General features: G+C 42.3%; 1 protein-coding gene across 7 annotated transcripts in view; it reads right to left on the bottom strand.

Annotated features, from left to right (window-relative positions):
* fat1a (FAT atypical cadherin 1a) overlaps positions 1 to 20,286 on the bottom strand; it is a 107,991-nt gene that overhangs the window by 85,642 nt on the left and 2,063 nt on the right. For all 7 annotated transcript variants that reach the window (XR_013792768.1, XR_013792769.1, XM_079554133.1 and 4 more), the window contains exons 2-3: positions 15,802 to 19,088; positions 1,634 to 1,948 (exon numbers count right to left, since the gene is read on the bottom strand). Coding sequence is in view for 5 of the 7 variants with exons in the window: in XM_079554133.1 (XP_079410259.1) it covers positions 1,634 to 1,948; positions 15,802 to 19,060 (3,574 nt within the window). In the remaining 2 variants the exon portion in view is untranslated. The remainder of the gene's footprint in view (positions 1 to 1,633; positions 1,949 to 15,801; positions 19,089 to 20,286) is intronic.

Raw genomic sequence — 20,286 nt, forward strand, 5'->3', positions numbered from 1 at the left:
ACACTGCTCTGCACAGAAGTGTGAAATGCAATTTTGTAGAGTTGAAAGGCCATACCTAACCCAAACCCATTTCCAATTGATAAATGGCTCAGAACATTATTTTAGAAGGCTAAGAACAACTTAAAATGGAAGAAAATAGGAAGAAAAGCTTTGTTCAAAGCAATAATTATGTTAAGATTAGGGATGTAACAAACAATATGATTATGACTCCTTTTATAACCAAAAGAGGCTTCTCTTATTTTGAGAGATATTCTCTGCATTTTTGTCCTTGTAACAAACTGTGGCTGTTGTCTCAGTAAGATAACTTTACATTACAAAAAATAAATACAAGACATGAAAGTGAACTACTAATTTTGAAGATTTTTTATTATTTTTTACTTGGATTCACATTTTAAGCATCTCAGATCGATTTTAAATAGATTTTCAATGAATCGTTACATCCCTAGTTAGGATACAATTTGTTTTATGGTCACTAAACCTAGCATGAAAGGCATTGTAAGTGTCGTTGAAATGACTTACACTTAAAGACATTCATCCTTTTTGTTTCAAGCGTTAAATGGCAAGGTTTTAGTTTTAGTTTAAGAGGCATTTGCCCAGACCTGCAAAAGACTTTGTCCGATCCCTCTGCAGCAGCAAGGCAAATTAGCTCGCTGCACAAGGTATTTTGAAATTATAGAGTTAAATTATTCTGTAAATTTGTAAGCCACATTGTTCTAATGGCTATATATTAATTTAGTATGCCCAAGACTGAACAAGTATCTGCCCAAGAACCTCTGAAGTGGCAGGCAGCCATGAGGTAGCCATGTTATTTAGCACCTGTGACCGGACTATATGTCTAAAGCTTTATATTTCATGTCCTGTAGTTTTCACTGCATTCAATAACCCAAGTAAAGCGCTCGTCCTTGAGGAGCTGTGTTGTCATTTCACAGACATACTTTTTCATCAATTCAAGCATCTGAGTCAAATAGCAGTGATCTAGCCAAGAAATATTAGAGAAACCTCTTCATTTAAAGCTTTTAATTCTAACATTTCACTTTGGCCTACTGATCCTGGAAAAATGTTGTTGCGTAATGTTTGGGTCAGCTTTAAAAGTCAAATAAAGGTAATTTTACAGGCAAAAAAAGGCCAACAGTTTTACTACAGGACAAAATTTTAAGCTCAAGAAAGTGGCAGCAGATGTTTTGCTTACACTCCCCTTGACACTGACAGTATTGTGTTATGTATTAGGAAAAGCATGCATATTAAGTTGCTGTTTGATTAGATTGTAACAAAGCACTTCAAAGTTTATAATAGTCAGTTTTGTGCATTTACCACATGTTAATCAGCCCAATTAAATGACTGAATCAAAAAAAACAAAAAACAAAAAACTGCTTTGATCAGCAGCCAGTACTAATCCCTAATTCCGAATTAAAGTCATGTCAAAACAGATATGGCTGCTCTTACCTGTCCTGGAGTCACCGATGAAGAATTTGCAGTTGGACGGCTAAGAAATGAGGTGCTAAAATCCAAGTTAAAATAGCTCACAAACAAGGCCTAACATATCTGATGCTACAATTTCGTATTGTTCTCTCAAAAGACACGGGCTCCGTGAAAAAAGGCCTTTAGAAGGAGCGAGGACGGGGCTGAATCTTACCTGTCTTGGAGTTGATTGCGAAGAAGCCTTGGGGGTTCCCGCTGGTGATCCTGTATGTCAGTTTCTCGCTGGATTGGGTGTCGGGATCCGCGGCTTCAATCTGGATGATGGACACGTCTTTGGGGGAGTTCTCCATGACCGAGGGGTAGTAGACGGGCTCGGAGGTCTGCGGAGCGTTGTCGTTGACGTCTTGCACGTCGACGTACACCTCCACGAAGGAGGACTGCGGAACCACGCCGCGGTCCATGGCGTAGACGGTGAGCCAGTAGTGGGGGGTGGTTTCATGGTCGAGAAGCTCCTGGGTGCGAATGACGCCTGTGAACGAACAAGAAGGCGGCGTGAGGCAAAGTTATATTTTTACACTCAGGAAAGGAACACAGATTATATGAACGGAAATCTATAAGTCGATAAATGGAAGTTTAGTGCAGCAATCGGACAACCACTAGTTCCTGTTACATTTGTTTGCTTTTGATTAGGATTAGTTGTATTTGAAGGAAGGGGAAGAGGTGGAAGAGGAAGACGAAGGGGAAGGAGGAGGAAAAAGTAGAAGGAGGAAGAGGTGGAAGAAGAAGAAGAGGAAAAAGTCGAAGAGGAGGAAAAGTTGGAAGAGGAGGGGAAAAGTGGAAGGGGAAGTGGAGGAAAACGTAGAAGAGGAGAAAAGGAGGAAGAGGAAGACGAGGTGGAAAAACAGGAGGAGGAAAAAGTAGTAAGGGAAGAGGAGGAAGAAGAGGAGGAAAAAGTGGAAAATGAGGAAGAAGAGGAGGATAAAAGTGGAAGAGGGGGAGGAAAAGTGCAAGGGGGAAAGAGGAGGAAGAATTTAAAATGGTATTTTTGACTTCATTGCGAAAAGTAGAAGGGGGAAAAGTTGGAAGAAGAGGAAGAGGAGGGAAAAAGTGGAAGAGGAGGAAGAAGAGGAGGATAAAAGTGGAAGAGGGGGAGGAAAAAGTAGAAGAGAAGAAAAAAGTGGAAGAAGAGGAGGAAAAGTGGAAGAGGGGAAAGAGGAGGAGGAGCAGGAATTTAAATTGGCATTTTTGACTTCATTGCAATTAACTGTGCAACCAAAATTACAACAGTCTCAACTACGAATCAGCGTTGCTCCAAATAGGACCATGGCTCACAAATGAAATTATAATTATCAGGTAGCCTGTATTTTAAAGACTAAAACACTAGAATATTGAATGAATAAAAAAAACCAATGCAAATCATTGTCTCATCCACGTGGCAGAGCTGAATGATGGGGTGTGTCTACCACTAACACTGGCATTGACCAACATCATCAACTAGCATAAAGATAATGTAATAATACATCAAACTTGTATGCGCTTTCTTGGACAGTCAAAGACGCTGTACATGGGGAATGGCATTATACACTTTAATTGGCATTGCATTGAGATCAAAACAAGCAAATGGGCCATACAGTTTAACCTATGAGGAATCCCATTTCTCTTCCTGTTAAAGCAGCACTAAGTAACGCGTTTACCTTAATAAATCCTTTTAGTCCCTGTGGGGGTAATACAAGTGTTTATGGGATGATTGGAGGATCTTTCATCTCCCCCTGGTGTCTCTGGCCAGAAAACCATGTTTGCAACTTGACTGCCACCGGTCCGGAGAAAGCATTACACACTAGTGGAATCACGAAGAAGAAGCTAACATGCTAACGGACAAAGCTAACTGCGGGCTAACGTCACTTTAAACAGTATTTACAGCCAAGTTTGAGTGAAAATAAATATTTCCATTGTATAATTGGATGTACAATATCCCTCTCTCCCTTCGCCTTTCCTGTCAGCGTAGTATTTACTCTCCAAGACAATTAATAAGTAAAAAAAATCGTAACTTGCTACTACACCTGCAGTTGCGCTTATGGCCTCTAGGGGGAAGAGTTACTTAGTACTGCTTTAAGAAAGTAATTTCTTGCCAAATGCTTTAAATACGCTGTGTAGGTATTAGTGTGTGATTGGAAAATATGAAAATATGAATATGACATATGAAGTATGATATGATATTGCTTAAATTAGTAGGGTCTAAATAAATGTTGTAGTCAATTATTTTTTTGGCAACATATTGACCAAACCGAAATGCACATTTTTGATGATTTGCATTATCAAGAGAGTCCAAATATACGTGTATTTTTCGTCATGCCGGCCTATTGAAAAACCTACAAGCGCCCTGTGCACTGTCTGTTCAGCAGAGTTTTATATCAGAATCTTGCCTTGACATCTAAAAATCGATTGGCGGAGGTAATAAGAACAAAATGTTGAACAGCAGCTGCCCAGAGCAGGAAAGTGGGGGCACCTTGCCACACAAATGTCAAGGTGCTACATACACAACAACCAGCCGATACTCCTCTGTTTACACTCCCTAGCAGAGAAGGTTTTTTTTACTGCCTTGTGGGGGTTGTAACCTTCAGCTGAGCAAACAGAAAGCTTTCAGAACATGTGAGTTGTAGAAGTTGACAATGGTTAAATGGACAAATGGAAAGACGTTTTCAAAGGCCAACTGTACACGACAAAGTGTGGGGCTGTTCAGTCAACTGCAATAGAGGGTTAGCCTGTGTAACATCTTGGCTTTGTAAACCTAAGTAGCTTAAGTCTCAATGCAGTGCACCGAAAAGTAGTGTTTTTATTTTTCTGAAACAGCCGCTTATCCAATTTGTGTGGCTATTTGGCACCCTGCAGCAAAAACTGTCATTGTAAAGATACTGTTTTTATATGGCTAAATTCTCTTAAAGAAAGGCAAAAAAAAAGGCAACTAAAGTGGGTAATGTGTCTCTGCCACTTCTTCACTGTTTCTCTCATACTGAGCAAACTTCACTAATGGCACCACAATAATAACTTAAATTTTGATATTGGAACTAAACTGACCCCTCCTGGAACCGCCACCTTAAAGTGGATGGATGGATGGATGGATGGATGGATGGATGGATGGATGGATGGATGGATGGATGGATGGATGGATGGATGGATGGATGGATGGAGCTCATTAGACTTCCTGACAAAGTTGATTTAGATAGTGGCAGTAGGAAAACAACTGGAACCAGGCCAACAATCTTAAGATTCTCCTTGGTACAGTACTGGTATTGGATTATATGCCCATTCAAAATTCACCGATCCATAACCATATTTCTTATTAAGAGATTCATTGCTATTTACTGTGTGTTACTAGCGCTAACACTCAGAGAAGCTAAAATACCAGCTCTAGAGAACCTAAGAACTCTTAATATTCTCACTGTAATACTCTCACTCTCTCATGACACCTTTTTGACACCTTCACTTAGCCTTTAGAATAACTTTGCTTAGCATGCACTATTAGCTCTGTGGCCTTGAACTTCAAGTTGTTGTCTCTGTTGTGTTTATTCACACCAAGTGGTTTTACACCAAGTGTTCAGTATTGGCAGCTACACAAAGTCGTAACAACCTTTCAACAAATAAACATAGCACTGACATTCATCATGGAATAGTGAACAAAACAGCCGACCTACAGGTAATGCGGTTTTAAAATGGAAGGTTACTTACTGATTTAAACACACACAAGACACTGTAGGGCATTTCCTTTAGTATAGAATGTTATTAAAATAACAGCATAGCCTTGACAAGGACATCTACGTCTGTATTAGTATTCATCATTATTTGCAGCAATAAAAAGGAAAAATGGTTGACAGTAGACCCACCTGTGTGTTCTATGTGGCATGCATGTTGTTTGGGGGAGGCCTAGAAATGAGTTTCCTCTGCACCACTGTCATAGATTCCCTTCCTCTCTATTACTGCTTGCCATTGTTAACCCGTGGTAACTTGATGAACTGTAACTGTGCGCGGCTGAACCACATGCCTTGGGTAATGTTAAGATTTCACAGCGACTTCAAATGACTTGTCACAAAATTCCTGAAATTAAACTTGAGAGGAGAGCTTGGGGGGATAGCTCATTTATTTTTGGCTTTTGTCTTGCTGTTTTATTGTGATTGCCCCGACCTGGTGCCCTTTCTCATCATTAGTTATCCTTACGCATCTCTGTCCTTAGTTCCAGGCGTGTAATAAGAAGGGTAGCCAGGCACAGGAAATAGGTAGTTCCCCCCAAAGCCAGGAGTCTTCCGTAAAAAAGCCAGGGTATTTAGAATGCAAATGAGATTAAATAAATGGAGTAAAAAATGAGCAGGCGAGATGGAATACACATTATGAGACTTTGGAAAATACAATTAACAGAACGCAGTAATCCGTTAGATCCAAATAAATGAAAACATCTCTGCGCTAAATTCAGATCTCAATGGGATTACAAACAAGCTTTGAAAAGTAAGTACAGCTCATTTTATATGCCGCTGTTAGTTGCACAGTTTTGGGTAGAAATGCAACCACCAAACTCACACGAGAAGAGTCCAGGCCAGTGGTTCTCTTGCCTGGCCTGCCAGACACTCCTCCTTTCTGTTCAAAAGAAGAACCGTCTGGACAGCTCCTCGCAGCCTATCATTTCACGATTTTACCCACATCGGTCCAATCACGCACCCAGAGGCGGGACTTCATTCCCCCAAGAGTTAAGCCGTCACCACACTCTACCAAAACAATAGAGATGGCGTGTGTGACGCGTGATACGATGTTTTCTTCTGCTCTTTTGTATAAGGACGTTTTTGGAAAGGCTTCCTGACACTTGTTGCTGCGACGTATCTAGAGTTGCTCTGATTGGTTGATATCGTCTGTCAATCACGCACACCGGAAATCATTGAGATCATGCTTGCTCCCAGACTATCTGTCTTTGAAATATCAATGAAAAAGCATCTAGTTTGGCAGGCCAAGCAAGTAGTTCAAATGATGATATCCATTTCAACTTGGAAACATTTTGCCATTTCACCCTTGGTATACATTATCTACAAAACCTTCTTTCAGAGTTCCGTTGACTTAACAATTAAAATCAGTCATTTTGTCAGAGGCACCACTGTTTTAGCCAGCCCTTGAAACTTCTTATTTCAACTTCTGTTCACAAGTGTGACATTACCAATCGGTCTTCAGCAGACACATGACTATCAGTGTTGCTGGAGGTTGTCATTCTAATGCTGAGTCATGTGACACCTATCAACACCCAATCTGCACAGTGAGGCAGGGTTGCATTCCGATATGGCCTCGCCAGTCTGTTGGATATACTGCAACCAGGAAGTTAACCGATTGGCGCAGCCGCGGATCAAAGAAAAATGATAAGGGAACTAAATCACATTACGTTCTGCCTATTTTACGTGGAAAGGTGTTTGCAGACCTACTTGCTTCCCTTCATAGCAGTGTATTTATCTTTTTTTTTTTAATGAACCTTTCTCAAATCCGTCTATTTCAAGTAATGTCAGGAAAATAACCGAGAAACGTTTCAAGTGGATGTGCCCTTGAGCCAAGTCGACGAAAGGGCAGAGGAAAATAGGGTGAAGGAGATGTATTAGTTCTAAAATGGACATAAATTAGAGCGAGAGAGTGGATGTGAAATTGGTTGGAGTTGATGGGGTGAGGAGACCGGGGCAGAGGGGCTCTTGTGCGCTCATGTACCCCCGCGCTAATAAGATAAGAGAGGGAAGGACGAAGAGACAATGGGGAAACTATGAGACATTCTTTGTGCTACTGCCAGAGAAGAGACCGTGTCTGAGTGCTCGTTGGCCTGACTGGCAGACGCCGGCCTTGTGGAACAATAGCACTCTCAGCACAGCCATGCTTCCTGCTCACACTTCGGAGCCCGGCGGCTATCGGTGAGAGCGGAGGCAATATGTTTTAACGGGCCCTTATGATGGTATTCTTATCTGAGCGCCAAGTTCGCGTTAGCAAGTTTGGTCTGCGAGATGGAAGGAGTGCTTCTCATTCCAGCTGAAAAGGTACACTTGATACCGAGAAAAGTCTGTTCGCAGAAAGGACATTATTTAGTGGTTCTCAAACCTTTCTTGCCAAGTGCAACCAAAGATATTACTTGGCTTTCCGATTACCACCAGATCAGAACTAGGACAATACTACATCTAAGACAACTATTTAACAGTAGAAAATGGCTAGGGGTGTGCCATTACCCAATTTTAATGAAGATAAATTATCAGCAAGGACCTCTTTGGTCAGCCATTCCTAAATATTTAAAGTCTAATATGTGAATTATGGCCTTGAAACTAGTGCCATTTGTATTCTACAGTTTATTCTAGCTGACCTGGCCCACAAAGAGAAGGAAAAACTATCTTCCCTGGCCTGTGGGTGCGTATTTCAACGCAGAGCAACAAAGGGAAAGATGAATCTGAGGAATTCCGTCACCACACCCATCCTATATACCCTGGCTATCCAGTAAGGCAGGAGCAAAACCTGCCCTAGGGCCATGAGAAAAAAAAACACACACACTGTGCAACAGTCTGTGCCAGATCTGTTTTCCGTTATTCTTCCTTTGCTCCCGTCTTTCCCCGCTGGCTCCATTCCTCTAAGTTACTCAGACTGCCAACAGATTTTGGATAAGAACAGCAGGTATTTTCTGTGTCCTTTTAATCAATGCTTTTAAGACTAAAACAACAAGTGTTTGTGAATGCTCTGTGCAAGCTGATTTCAGAATAGTTGGAAGTTCATTTAGAGCAATAAAAGGACTGACATCAAAATAATATCCGATTTAAGTGACTATCTTCAGGAGAACAGTCAAACAGGCATGTCCCTTTGCAACCTAAATAAAAGAGAGAAAAAAGTTGGGCTTTGCTTTGATTTCGCTCATCCCTACACTGCATTCCTGAGCCTTTCCAGGCCTCTAGCTCACATGCTTACATAAACTTCAGCAGGAGCAGCTTTCTCCCCCTGACTCTTTCCACAGCCTTGGCAAAATGCTTCAAATTCCTCTATCACATTGTCGGGTCTGGTGCAATCAAAAGAGTCCTAAACTCAGCTTCGCGTTACCTGGCAACTTTGGATCACATCATCCCAAAGTTCTCAGACATCTGTAGGCAAGATTTTCCACTAAGAATCTTAAGCCTGCTTTTAATAATGTCGGAGACCCTTGAACAATTCAAATATGGACTCGGGCTTATGGGTCAAGTTGAATGAAAAGAATGCCCTTAAGCACTGATTCATTCATTTTTGCATAGAAAAAAAATGTCTTTGCTGGCAGTACATGAAACGGCTTTCTTCAAGCTGAGAGTAACCTTGACTACACTTTCACAAGCACATGTCAGTCAATGGGCACATGTGTGGGTGGCTTGGCAGTCTGTGGGGTCACCCCTTTAAGGCAACAAAGGGAATCCCCTAAAATTGGATGTTCGATCACCTAGTTGACTGTTGCGATAATATATTTTCCTAAAACTTTTCATCAAGCAAGGAAGTTTCACCAAATTTAACCAAATTGCACCCAAACAAACCTTAAAAAAAAAAAAAAAAAGAAGTATGACATCAAAATGCTTACTGAAAGTTGAAATTATATTAAAGACTAACCAAAAATGAAAGTTTCTCTTGTCCACAACAACAACAAAAACAACAACAGCAACAACGTAGACTATGTTTGAAGGGTACATAATTGCATTTTTACCCCCAGCAGGTCTCAGTGATAGCGGTAATAATGACATAGCATGGTACATAAACGTGTTATCTCTTTCTATTTCCGGCGCTAACTATTGCTGTCTACCGAGCCACAGCGCCATTTCCACGTCATGCACCGCTGTACGCACTGGATATCGGCAGTACACAATGAAAAATGACTGTCAACAGCTGGCTTAAGGGGAAGATGCCACTTAAAACTAGAGCTATCACTTCATCAGCCAGACAATGGCCCCGCACATTTGCGAGGCTTCTATTTCCAGTTTACCCAGAACGGTAACAGCAGCCTCCGCACTGATGACTGAAATAAAAATAATTCATTTGTGCAATGTCTGTAAAGAAAGTAACAACTCTGACACTGTGCTTATACATTGTCCGGGTGTTACTCAACGTGCTACGGCAACTTTTTTAAGTATTATTCCCAGGCGAGATAGCTTTCAGGACTTAGTCGATGATACAAAGTGCCTATTGTTCCAAGGAGCAGCGTGGTTTCAAAGGTCTTTGAACTGAGCGGCACCCCTCGATGGGATATTACTGTGATTTAGCGAGCATGCATGTCTCAACTCATGCAAAAGCTATACACGCATGTGCTGCTCTGTGGCTCAGTGGTTGGAAAACATACCAACGTTTCAAGAGCTGGATTATGCTTTATTCAAGATTTTCTTGAACTACTTTAGGAGAGCCTTCATATTTCTATACTGAAACTAAAAGTAATGCATGCCTAGAAAATACGTAGTTATACATAATGCCAGCAGAGGGCGCACTGCTACCCTCTTCTGCTATGGTGAGCAAGGAAGCGACTGTCAGCACTAGCAAACAGCTACTAACCTGCTCAGTGATGAGAGTTTGACCATGGACAGGATCAGAAAAATGTTGGTGAAGGTGTATGGCATCTAACTTCGTGGATTACTCCATGTGACGTACTATATATCGGAGAGTGGGCTGGCGTTTTGGTGGTGCGAAATCAGCCGGATACATGTGCAAAAGAAACAAAACACCAAGTACATTTTCTATAGAAAGATGGTTAAAGGTTTAATAAATAAATAAAATCTTGCATGACAAAGTCCGTTTAAAGAAGAACTAAGTAACTTGTTCACCTTAATAAATCCTTTCCATTGTACCTCTGGGGGTCATACAAGTGTTAATGGGATGATCGGGGGGTCTTTCATCTCCCCCTGATTTCTATGGCAAGGAAACCACAATTGCAACTTTCCCTGCAGCCGAGTTGGTGGCCCAATACACACTAATAGAATGGCGAAGAAGAAGCGAACAGGCCAACGGGCAAAGCTAACTGCGGGCTAGCGCCACTTAAACAGTATTTACAGCCAAGTTTGAGGTAAAAAAAAAATGATCACCATTGCGTAATTGGATGTACAATATCTCTCTCTCTCTGTCTTTTCTGTCAGCGTAGAATTTACTCTCATGGACAATTAATGTACAAAAAAACGCAACATGCTACGACACCTGCAGTGGCACTTATGGCCTCCAGGGGCATGAGTTGCTTAATTATGCTTTAAGTCCATAAGAGGGTCTATAATCGTGTTTGTTTTTTGCAGAGGTAAATGACCAAAAGCTCTGGATCACATTTGTTGTAGACCCGCAGGCATTATGCAACTGAACTATTTCATGTTTTCAAAAATCCTAACCATCGTAACCCACGAAAAACAAAAATTTTAGAGAGTGGTAGAGCTAACCTATGATCATTAAGCAGCCATCACTTTGGATTGGATAGTGTCAACATTTCATAATGTTGTTTCTACAATAAAACTTCCACTTGTTTAAGCTGAAATGTCTATGCGTTTAAATCAGCTTATTCTTAATATATTGTCAGAAACCATGCAACTGTCACAGCCTCCATTTCTCAGATCTCATACCAAATAAGGAAATTTGTAGCAGATGACTTGTAGCAGCATTCTTAATGTAGCAGTACACAGAAAACCCCTTTTCACTGTCGATTGTTCTTTTTGAAATGTTTTGAGAGCCCTTGCCAGGCATTCTAGAGATTACTACTGATATCCATTTCTACAACAATGTCAAGAAGCCTGTGTAAGGCATTAAATGGACACAAAAAAGAACAAGTGCGTTTGAAAAGTTGACAATGATAAGTGAAAAAGTGTCATTCTTCCCGTGATGACGGCAGGTTCGAGCAAGGCTTCTGCATGAAGTGGCTCCATTGTTTCCTAAAAAAGATTTAATGGAGTGAAAGAACAACATGCTTTTAACTGGAGAAAGTGTGCTTTTCATTTAGCAACCTACAATCAACAGTGTCCCGCTGCACATTCCTGGTCTCATCACCGCAGTAACGGCCCTCAAGCGCAGAATATGTGGAATCAGGCGGTTTCGTCTTTTATCTCCTAACATGTTAAAGTGGGGCAGAGAATGGGCATCGAGGCAACATTTCTAACTTTAGACAAATATACTTGACAGCAAATGACTATGTATTAAAGGGCCCCTGTTGCAAGGCTTTGTACAGCAGAACTTGTTTACCGCAAAAGGAGGAGCTTTACTGAATGAACTGTGTTAATTGAAAACACTATGCAGACTTTTTTGTCATCATGCATCAAACACTTTCATTAGGCTCAACAATGAGTGCTTTCACAGCACAAGCCGCAGTTTCAGCTAAAAGGGCAATGCATATATTAGTGGATAGAAAGGGCATTGCATGCATTATACCAGCAGCATCTATGTCTCATTCTGAACCAACTGGAGCCTGGTCACCTTGGACAGTCATAATTCAACTTCAAGCAGCCACAAGTTGCTTTGAACACATGTTCAAAGTAAGGTATACTTCATCATCAGAGCAGGGCTGAAGAAGCAAAGGACTTGGGTGACACAGCAGTACTTACGAACACTCTTAATTTAATATAGTTCCTTCCACATGCAAATTACTAATTCATATTTTCTATATGTCCTTAGGCAGCTGTGTAACTTTCATACACATCACAGCTTCCTTCTACTGAATTATTCAACAAATTAGCAGAATCCGTTTTAATGACAATTCAAAAGCAGTGTCACTTTCGTGTACAAAACCAAAGCTTAGAACATTAGTCCTTAATCCCAAATCCTTAGGCGGATACATCCTGCAACCTTAAAGAAGCTTGCCTATGTAAAAAACTGCTTAGAAATGCCTTCAGTAAAGCTGGCTTTTACTTCATTCCCTTTGACGTTGGCACATTATCTTCCAAGCTGTGCCTCCCAGTGCAGTCTGCCACGTGAGTTTAGGGCCCAATTAATACAGAGATGTTAAGTTCAATACAGCCTTATCCCTGAGTCATTCCAGACAAAGGAAGTGAGGAAGACGCTTACTCATGAGCAATAAAGGCAGGGCAACACCTAACTTTGTTGTATCAACTTGATCAGATTTCAGGTGTGCCAGGCACATCCAAAGCAAGCAAAAAAAAAAATCATGTTAAGAAAGTGCACAAGAATCTTTCATTGATTCTTCTCAACAACAGTAGCTTTCTAACAATCAAATACAATATATGGTCCTATAAACAATATCTGCTTTCTTGGTTAAGAGAATCATGCTGGAAAATTAAAATATATATTTGAATGTTTGAAGAGACCAGGAACGTGTCAACAACAAGCATACAAATACAACATACAAATACCTCGATGACTGAATAGAAAAGTGGTAGTGCGTTGATAGAACAAAAAGCGAACTCAAAATCCATCCATTCATGGTTTGCTAGAAAATTGTGACGCAAACTAAATGCCAATCCTCTATTTAGCTATGTTCCTTGTAACATCCTGTTGTGATCTGCTCTCAGAACTGTTTATGTACAAATACAACTTTAGTCTATTATTTCTCATTGTAGGTCTCAAACCAGGAGCAAAATACAGGGTGGCTTCAGTGTAAACCGGCAATGGAAGGAGTCCAGATAAGAGAATGTTTAAATTACAATGGCATAGAGCCAGCGACCACTGAGCTTTTAATAACAAGGAGAATGTCTGGGCAAACAGTTGCCATGAACTCCCACAGCAGACTTGGTGAAAATTATCCATGTCAAGAAAACAAGACGTGGCCTGCATTTCGGGGCCTGAAACTGACGTAAATGAGATGGTGTTTAATAAGCAGCAGCCCCCAACACTACATTTAAATTGAATTGTCTCTCAAACCAAATCATCTTGGCAAGCAAGACCGCTGTCCTATTTTCTCATACATCTACAAAAAAGGAATTTTTCATGCAAATTTTGGACTTTGTTCTGTCACCAAAAAATAAAGCATCATAGCAATTAGCCAACCTGATATCTGATTTTGACATACAACATGAGATCCACTATTCTGACTGTCGCATAAATTGGTCTCCCTGGTTTCATAAGATCATAAGACTTACTTCTTTTCGTTCATTATACCTCCCTTCACTATATTAATGCACTGTCTTCATGCATTTACAACCTCGCAATACAACACTACTCAACCCACAATGCGTCACCCACAGAGTTTGTAACATAGTCTTTTTGTTTTTTACAGATCCTCACTGAAAAAAAAAGATTAGCCGGGAGAATGGGTATTCATAGTGTGGCACCCGAGACAACAGAACAGCACAGTCCCAACTACCTTGCATTTTCTTTCACAAAGCACTACTGCAGGGGCTTGGGATTAAACTGTCGAGTAAAATAGGAAAAGCCGTCTTCCCACTCTGGAAAACAAAATCCATACTTGAAGGTGTGTGGCTGCTGCTGGCCCTGTTCCTGTTCCCTCCAACTGTGTTTTCATTTGTTTTCTAATTCTGAAGCTCTTTAAACACTCTGGTTGGGGTTCACAACATGCAGCTGCAGCTACACAGCAGCGTCGGGGCCCCGGCAGCGCTTATATTTTCCTCTGAAAACATCATATTGGTAAAGTGCCGACCAACCGCACCCTTCATCTACTGAAACCCTAGGAGTGCCAGTTACCACCTTAGCTGTATTTAGTTGTCTACTGGCCTCAGATGTAATCCGTAATAACAGGACCCAACCCGGGACAATCCTATCATTTCACCTCCTGATAATCGCTTAATATAGGCCTGTGGGATTAAGAGCAGGATCAGGCCCGGCTCTGTGGAATTTATATCCTATGTTGGCTTTTCGAGCTCGACATGTTTCCAAGCCACTGACCTGATGCATGTTTGCCCCATCAATACCTCGCAACCCAGCTGACACACAGCGCTTAGGGAAAGATCTATCCCCAAGCTACGTCTCACACTGATTGTCTGGCGTAAAACTGGCTTATGCAAGAGTCACTAGAAAGAAAAAGGTAAAGTAATAAAATGAAATTAAAATGATGAAAAGCCATTGAACAGCTTGTGTGTCAATGTCTTTTGCAATTTTCTTCTTTTGCCGGTTTTGGTGGCAGGTGGCTGGAGTTACCACGGGTATTAAGTGTTGTGTTATGTTTGGGGAGTAGATAATAGAAGATTAGACATTTAACGATTCCCCAAAAGAAGCAATTCAAATGTCATACTGGCTAACAATCTGCCTTTGACTACAAACTACTGATCATACAAACCTCCATATGGTCTCTGTAGAGTCAAACATTGCTCACCTGCTGCTACTCTTCACCTGCTCCACCATTGTTTGAACACAGCACACAGTCTGTATTTGTTGAGGTTTCCTATCTGATCACACTGAAAGGGTACGGGACAAATGAAAAAGCCTCTTATGTCTGTTGCAAAATACCAATCAGTTTCACACAATGTTTAATAGGTAGTCAGATTTTAGGGCTTTAAACTCAGCTGACATTGAATTTTACAAACAGACTCTTTTAGGATTTTATTTTACTTTAAAACCAACCAAATCCACCAGAAGTGCACAAACAATTAGCTTTGTTTTCAGTAACTCATAATGCAATGAAAAATTGGGCAAAAGCAAACGTCAGCAGTTCCCTTGTAATGAATCCTATTTTCACTTTTCTAAGTAGATCTGAACCTCTGAGGTTACATGTGCCAAGAGAAATCACTGCATTATGCATTCTTTCAGTGCCTCATTTAGACATTAAATATGCATACTGTGCAGAGAAATGTAATTTCTAACTGGGAAACAAGTCACATTAAGCTGGCCGGGAATGTGATTATCAAGTTAAAAGGGAAAAGGAATGAGCCATTTCTAAAGCAACTAAATCAGGTGATTGCTGGGTTTGGGTTGGAACTCCTGGAATTCCAGGCGGCCTGTTTGGAGTTAATTTGAGTCAGCTGTTAAAATCATTTGAGGCAGCTGAAAAAGTATTAACATATTCTCTGCAATACAACAGGACAAGCCACAAGTAAATTTAGCCTTCAGCACATAATTTTGAAAGCATCAAAAATTACCTTCTATCACTACATTTAGACTGGAGTGCCGTACATGAGAGCGTTAAATTGAAGCATTCTCCCGTCTAAGGCCAGGGGAGGAATAGGTGAAATCACTCAGTGAGCTATTTCCACAGCAACTACTTAGGAATGTCTACAAAAGTCTCAGAGACAGCTGTTCCATCTGTTCTTACTGTCAGTTTTGCTGCACAAGAAAAATGACTGGAATCAGGCATTCTACCGGTCTTGAGGAGCATCATCTTACCTCATTGTTCTGTGCAGTGACAAATATGAATCACCCTGGCTGCACAAAACTTCCATTTATGCAAATTTCCTCACAACAGAAATACAATATTCACCAAGCTCTCTATATTGGAAAGGAAATTTGACTCACCTGTTTCCTCATCAATGCTGAATATCCCCAAGCCTGACCCGTCACGTATGGAGTATCGAATTTCCCCATCCCTTCCGTTGTCCTCATCTTCGGCCTTAACGGTCATAACAGACGTCCCCACGATCGCATCCTCTTTTATAAATCCTCTATCCACGAAAGATCGGAAATATGGTCTGTACAGGTTTTCATTTACATCCACAACGTCAATCTCTATGAAGCAAGTTGACGACAAGGACATCGGCTTCCCCTTGTCCTTAGCTTTGGCCGTGAGATTGTAGACTTGTTTTGTTTCGTAATCAAGATTTTGCACGATCCGGACAGCCCCGCTAATTTTGTCCACTTCAAAATTCCCATCTCCGTTATCGATCAGGCTGTAGCGTATTTGGCTAGACGTGCCAAGGTCAGGATCGTGAGCTTCCAGCCACATGATCACAGTGCCTATCGGAAGGTCTTCTCTAACTCTGACGCGATAATTTGGAGGGACAAATTTCGGGGGGTTATCGTTAACGTCGTCTAGCGTAATCTTGAGCGGCACCGTCGAGACCAGCTGTGGTTCGAATGCTGCTTGATCTCGGGCAGCGACTTTAAGAGCGTAAACAGGTCGCAGCTCCCGATCTAGCGGCTTTGTTACGGTAACTACTCCGGTGTCCTCGTCAATCGCGAAATGATCCGTGCCTCCCAAGATGGAATATTTCACCGCGCCATTAGGTCCCTTGTCTTTGTCTGTAGAGTCCACCTGTATAATCTGTGTTCCAACAGGCGTGCTCTCACTAATGTCAACCGAATAGGAATTTTGCAAAAACTGAGGACTGTTATCATTTGTGTCTAGGATTTTGACATCCAAGAGGCGGGATGAGGATTTCTGCGGTATGCCCAGATCGTAAACAGTAATATTGAGCGTGAAATGGTCAGTGGTTTCCCTGTCAAGAGGAGAATAAACCAACAGCCAGCCGGTTTCCATTTCGACCATAAACTTGCTTTCAGAATCTCCCCCTGAAATAACGTACACGAGTTTTCCATTGAAGCCACTGTCCGAGTCCGTAGCGCTCAGATGTACGATCCGAGCACCTACGGGAAGGTCTTCCGTGATCTCTACGACACTCGGAAAGGAATCTCCAAATTGTGGCGAGTACCGATTGATCGAGTGTATATCAGCAAAGTCGTCTGGCTCGTTCTGCGTGTGGACTTTGCTGCCTTGGAGGAGCTTCTCTGCCAGCATAGTTGCGACGCCAGTTTCCACACATTTGAACTGGACTGGCTTGCGTGCCGTGATGATAGTTATATTCATGAACATTGGCTGAGTCTCGTGTTCTCCGTCGCTAGCAATGATTTGTAAACTGTGAAAAGACACTTTAGCTGCCTCTCCCTCACTCAGCGGGTGCTTTAGAGAGAGCACCCCAGAGTTCGGGTTGAGTTCAAATAGATCCAGTTCGTTCCCTGCTTTGATGTAGTACCGTACAAGTTGCAGTTCATCAGCATCTATAGCGGACACTGTGGTAACCTGTTCTCCCACGCCATGATCTCTTGGCACTGTAACTTCGCAGTCGACATTTTCAAACAAAGGCTTATTGTCATTGAGGTTGTTAAGAGTGATGGTGACGGAAGCCTCCACCTCCCTCCGGAAAGGGGATCCCCAGTCGGAAGCACGGACTTTCAGGTGGTAAATCCTTGGCATTAACTCATAATCTAGCACCTCCGAGGTACTGATGACACCCGAGAAGTAGTCGATGACAAATGGCTGGGGAGTGAGATTGGTGATGCTGTAGGTCACGTAGCCGTTCTCGCCTTTGTCAAGGTCTGTGGCTTTGACCGTCAGCACGCTAGTCCCCGCTGCTACGTTCTCATCAACGCTGGCCTTGTAGGACGTCTGCTGAAACTCCGGAGCATTGTTATTCACATCAATCATGGCGACAATGACTTTTGTGGCTGCCTTTTTGTCGCTGGTGATCACGTCCAGCTCAAACTGCGGCGTAGAATCGGCATTGATCGGTCCTGCCACGCTGATTAAACCTGTATCAGGGTTGATAGTAAATCTACTCTTGTCAGATTTATGTTTGAATGCATATTTAAGATGGGGATAGCTTGGCACGGCTGTTACCATAGTGACAGGTGTGTGGAGGGGAGCAAATTCACTTACATTAACCCTGTAAATAGCCTGTTCAAAAGCAGGGGGGCTAAATCTAAACTGTGCAGTGGTGACATGCACTAATTTAGCTGAGGAAAACTGAGGAGGGTTTCCTTTGTCCTTGGCCTGCAAAGTGAGGTTGTATCCATACGGCTGACTATCCCAATCTACATCTTTGACCGCTTTGATTTTATACTCCTTGCTCCCGGGGCTGCTTCTAACAGCCTTGAACTGCTGCAGGGGGTCGCCTGCGACAATGCTAAGTGATGCGATCTCTCCGTTTGGTCCCAAGTCATTATCCTCTACTGTCACTATGGCATACGTGGGGTCATGGTCCGCATCCGAGGGGGCCAGCGTCACAGCAGTAATCACAGGCGCGTGCTCATTGGCCTGCTCCACTCTCACAGTAAGCTTGGCCATACTGCTGAAGCCACTGCTGCCATATAATTTCATCCCTCTGTCCACTGCCAAAATCTCCAGTTCGTACACTTTGGTCTCCGAGTAGTCCAGTTTGCCCGTGAGTGTCACCACACCACTTGTGGGGTGAACCGCAAACATATCCGTCCACTCTCTGAAGCTGTAATAGTACTCCCCGTTTGTACCGATGTCTGCGTCTGTAGCTGTGACCTTTGCCACGCTTGTCCGGATCGCCGTGTTTTCTGGCAGAGAGATGCTGTAGGATGTTGGTGAGAACAGCGGCCTCAGATCATTCGTGTCCAAAACTTGCACCTTGACTCTGGTGCGACATTCGAAATTGGTGTTCCTCTCTGACGCCTTTACAGTGAGCATATAGTGGTCTTTAACCTCCCGATTCAGAATTGCAGTGCTGCCTCCTTTGGTCCTTACTCGCAAAAAACTGAAATCTCCCAGCACGTAGTCCTCGGCTTTGAATAAGTTCTCATTGTCCCCAGCAATGATCTTGTACCGTATCTCCCAGGTGGGCTCTGTGATGTAAATTCCCATTTTGTTGTGGCTCTCTAGGTAAGTCTTAGCAGCAGAGTTCTCGTATATGGTGGCGTTGTAAACGGAGTGGGTGAACTGCATGGAGGCGGCCCTCGCTGTCCGCCCGCTCCCCTCGCAACCACAGACGAGCTGCAGGAGCAAAACGAGCAGCCAGGCCAAGTGCTTCCCCATTATCGTACCGCAGTCTTCACACAACCACCTGGGAACAAAAAAATAATAGAACAGTTAGTCACTAGTAACTGCACAGGCGGGCGGGTGGGGGAAAAAAAACGCAAAACAGTTTATTTCATTTTTATGCAAATTTTAAGCACCGTGGAACAACAGGTGATGAAATTTGCACAGTTATTGCATGTGTTTCCAAAAATACGATGGTATATAATTAAATTCAAGTGCATATACGAATGTCATTATCCCTCCTGCCTTGGTTTTGTAATAGCCACTTGAAAGCAAGGCACTGCAAGCCGGATGACATCCCTCTAATTAAATTTAAGGCAATGCGCAAATCCATCGGACAATAAATGACAACGGGTCCGGGGTACAAGCCTCAATTTCTCTCTCATTGTGCGCTTTTCGCGTCGCCTTTAAATGTCCTGTCAGGATGCTCAAGCTGATAAATGGCTAAACGGGCTCCGTGTGGATATAGGAGGAACTCAGGTGACGGCAAAAATGGAGCTGCATTACTATGAAGTCTGCATATTGTGAGATGTCAAATTGCTGGGGAAACCAATTTACTCACTGAAGTGATGGATGGGGCATATGCAGATGTTCAAATGAAATTGAATTAGACTGTGAGGTTCACATGCCGGGTCAAAGCAATACTTACTCAATGTATGTTTAGGTAATTACACTGGTGATTAATGATCTTTTTTTTTTCTCTACCCCTTCAGCAATTGCAACATAGAGCGGAACAAAATGTATAAACCTATGCAAATATTCGCTCTACCCATGCGGCTATGGAAATAGCTTGAAATGGCACACTCGATCGTTTACAAGCGTTTTACAGCGTCTCGGTTATTGCATGCGGGTGTCCACACTCCCTACAAAGGCAAACAAAACCGAACGATGTCTGCCTAGAAGTCTTCTCTTTCATAAATGTTACAATATTTACTCTTGGCGTGTCCATACGAGCCCACCAGTGTACAAGTTTAGGTCGGCTGCGCTTTGTGCACGGTTAATAAATGACTAAACGCTGCGCGGATCACCTTGAGTCGAAAAGTATCGCCCGCAGGTACAAAAGAGCCATCTGCTTGCATTTCATGGGAGCCACCATTGTACCAAGTCCGTAACAAACTAGTAGTTACTTCCGAGCTTACAAAGAGCTCAAATGACAAAAACCAAGCGCCGGTATGAGACGTAAATAACTTTTCGCGAAGTTAAAGTCGATAAACGTTTCGAGG

This window comes from Gobius niger, assembly GCF_951799975.1.
Source record: "Gobius niger genome assembly, chromosome: 3".
In the NCBI taxonomy this organism is placed as follows: domain Eukaryota; kingdom Metazoa; phylum Chordata; class Actinopteri; order Gobiiformes; family Gobiidae; genus Gobius; species Gobius niger.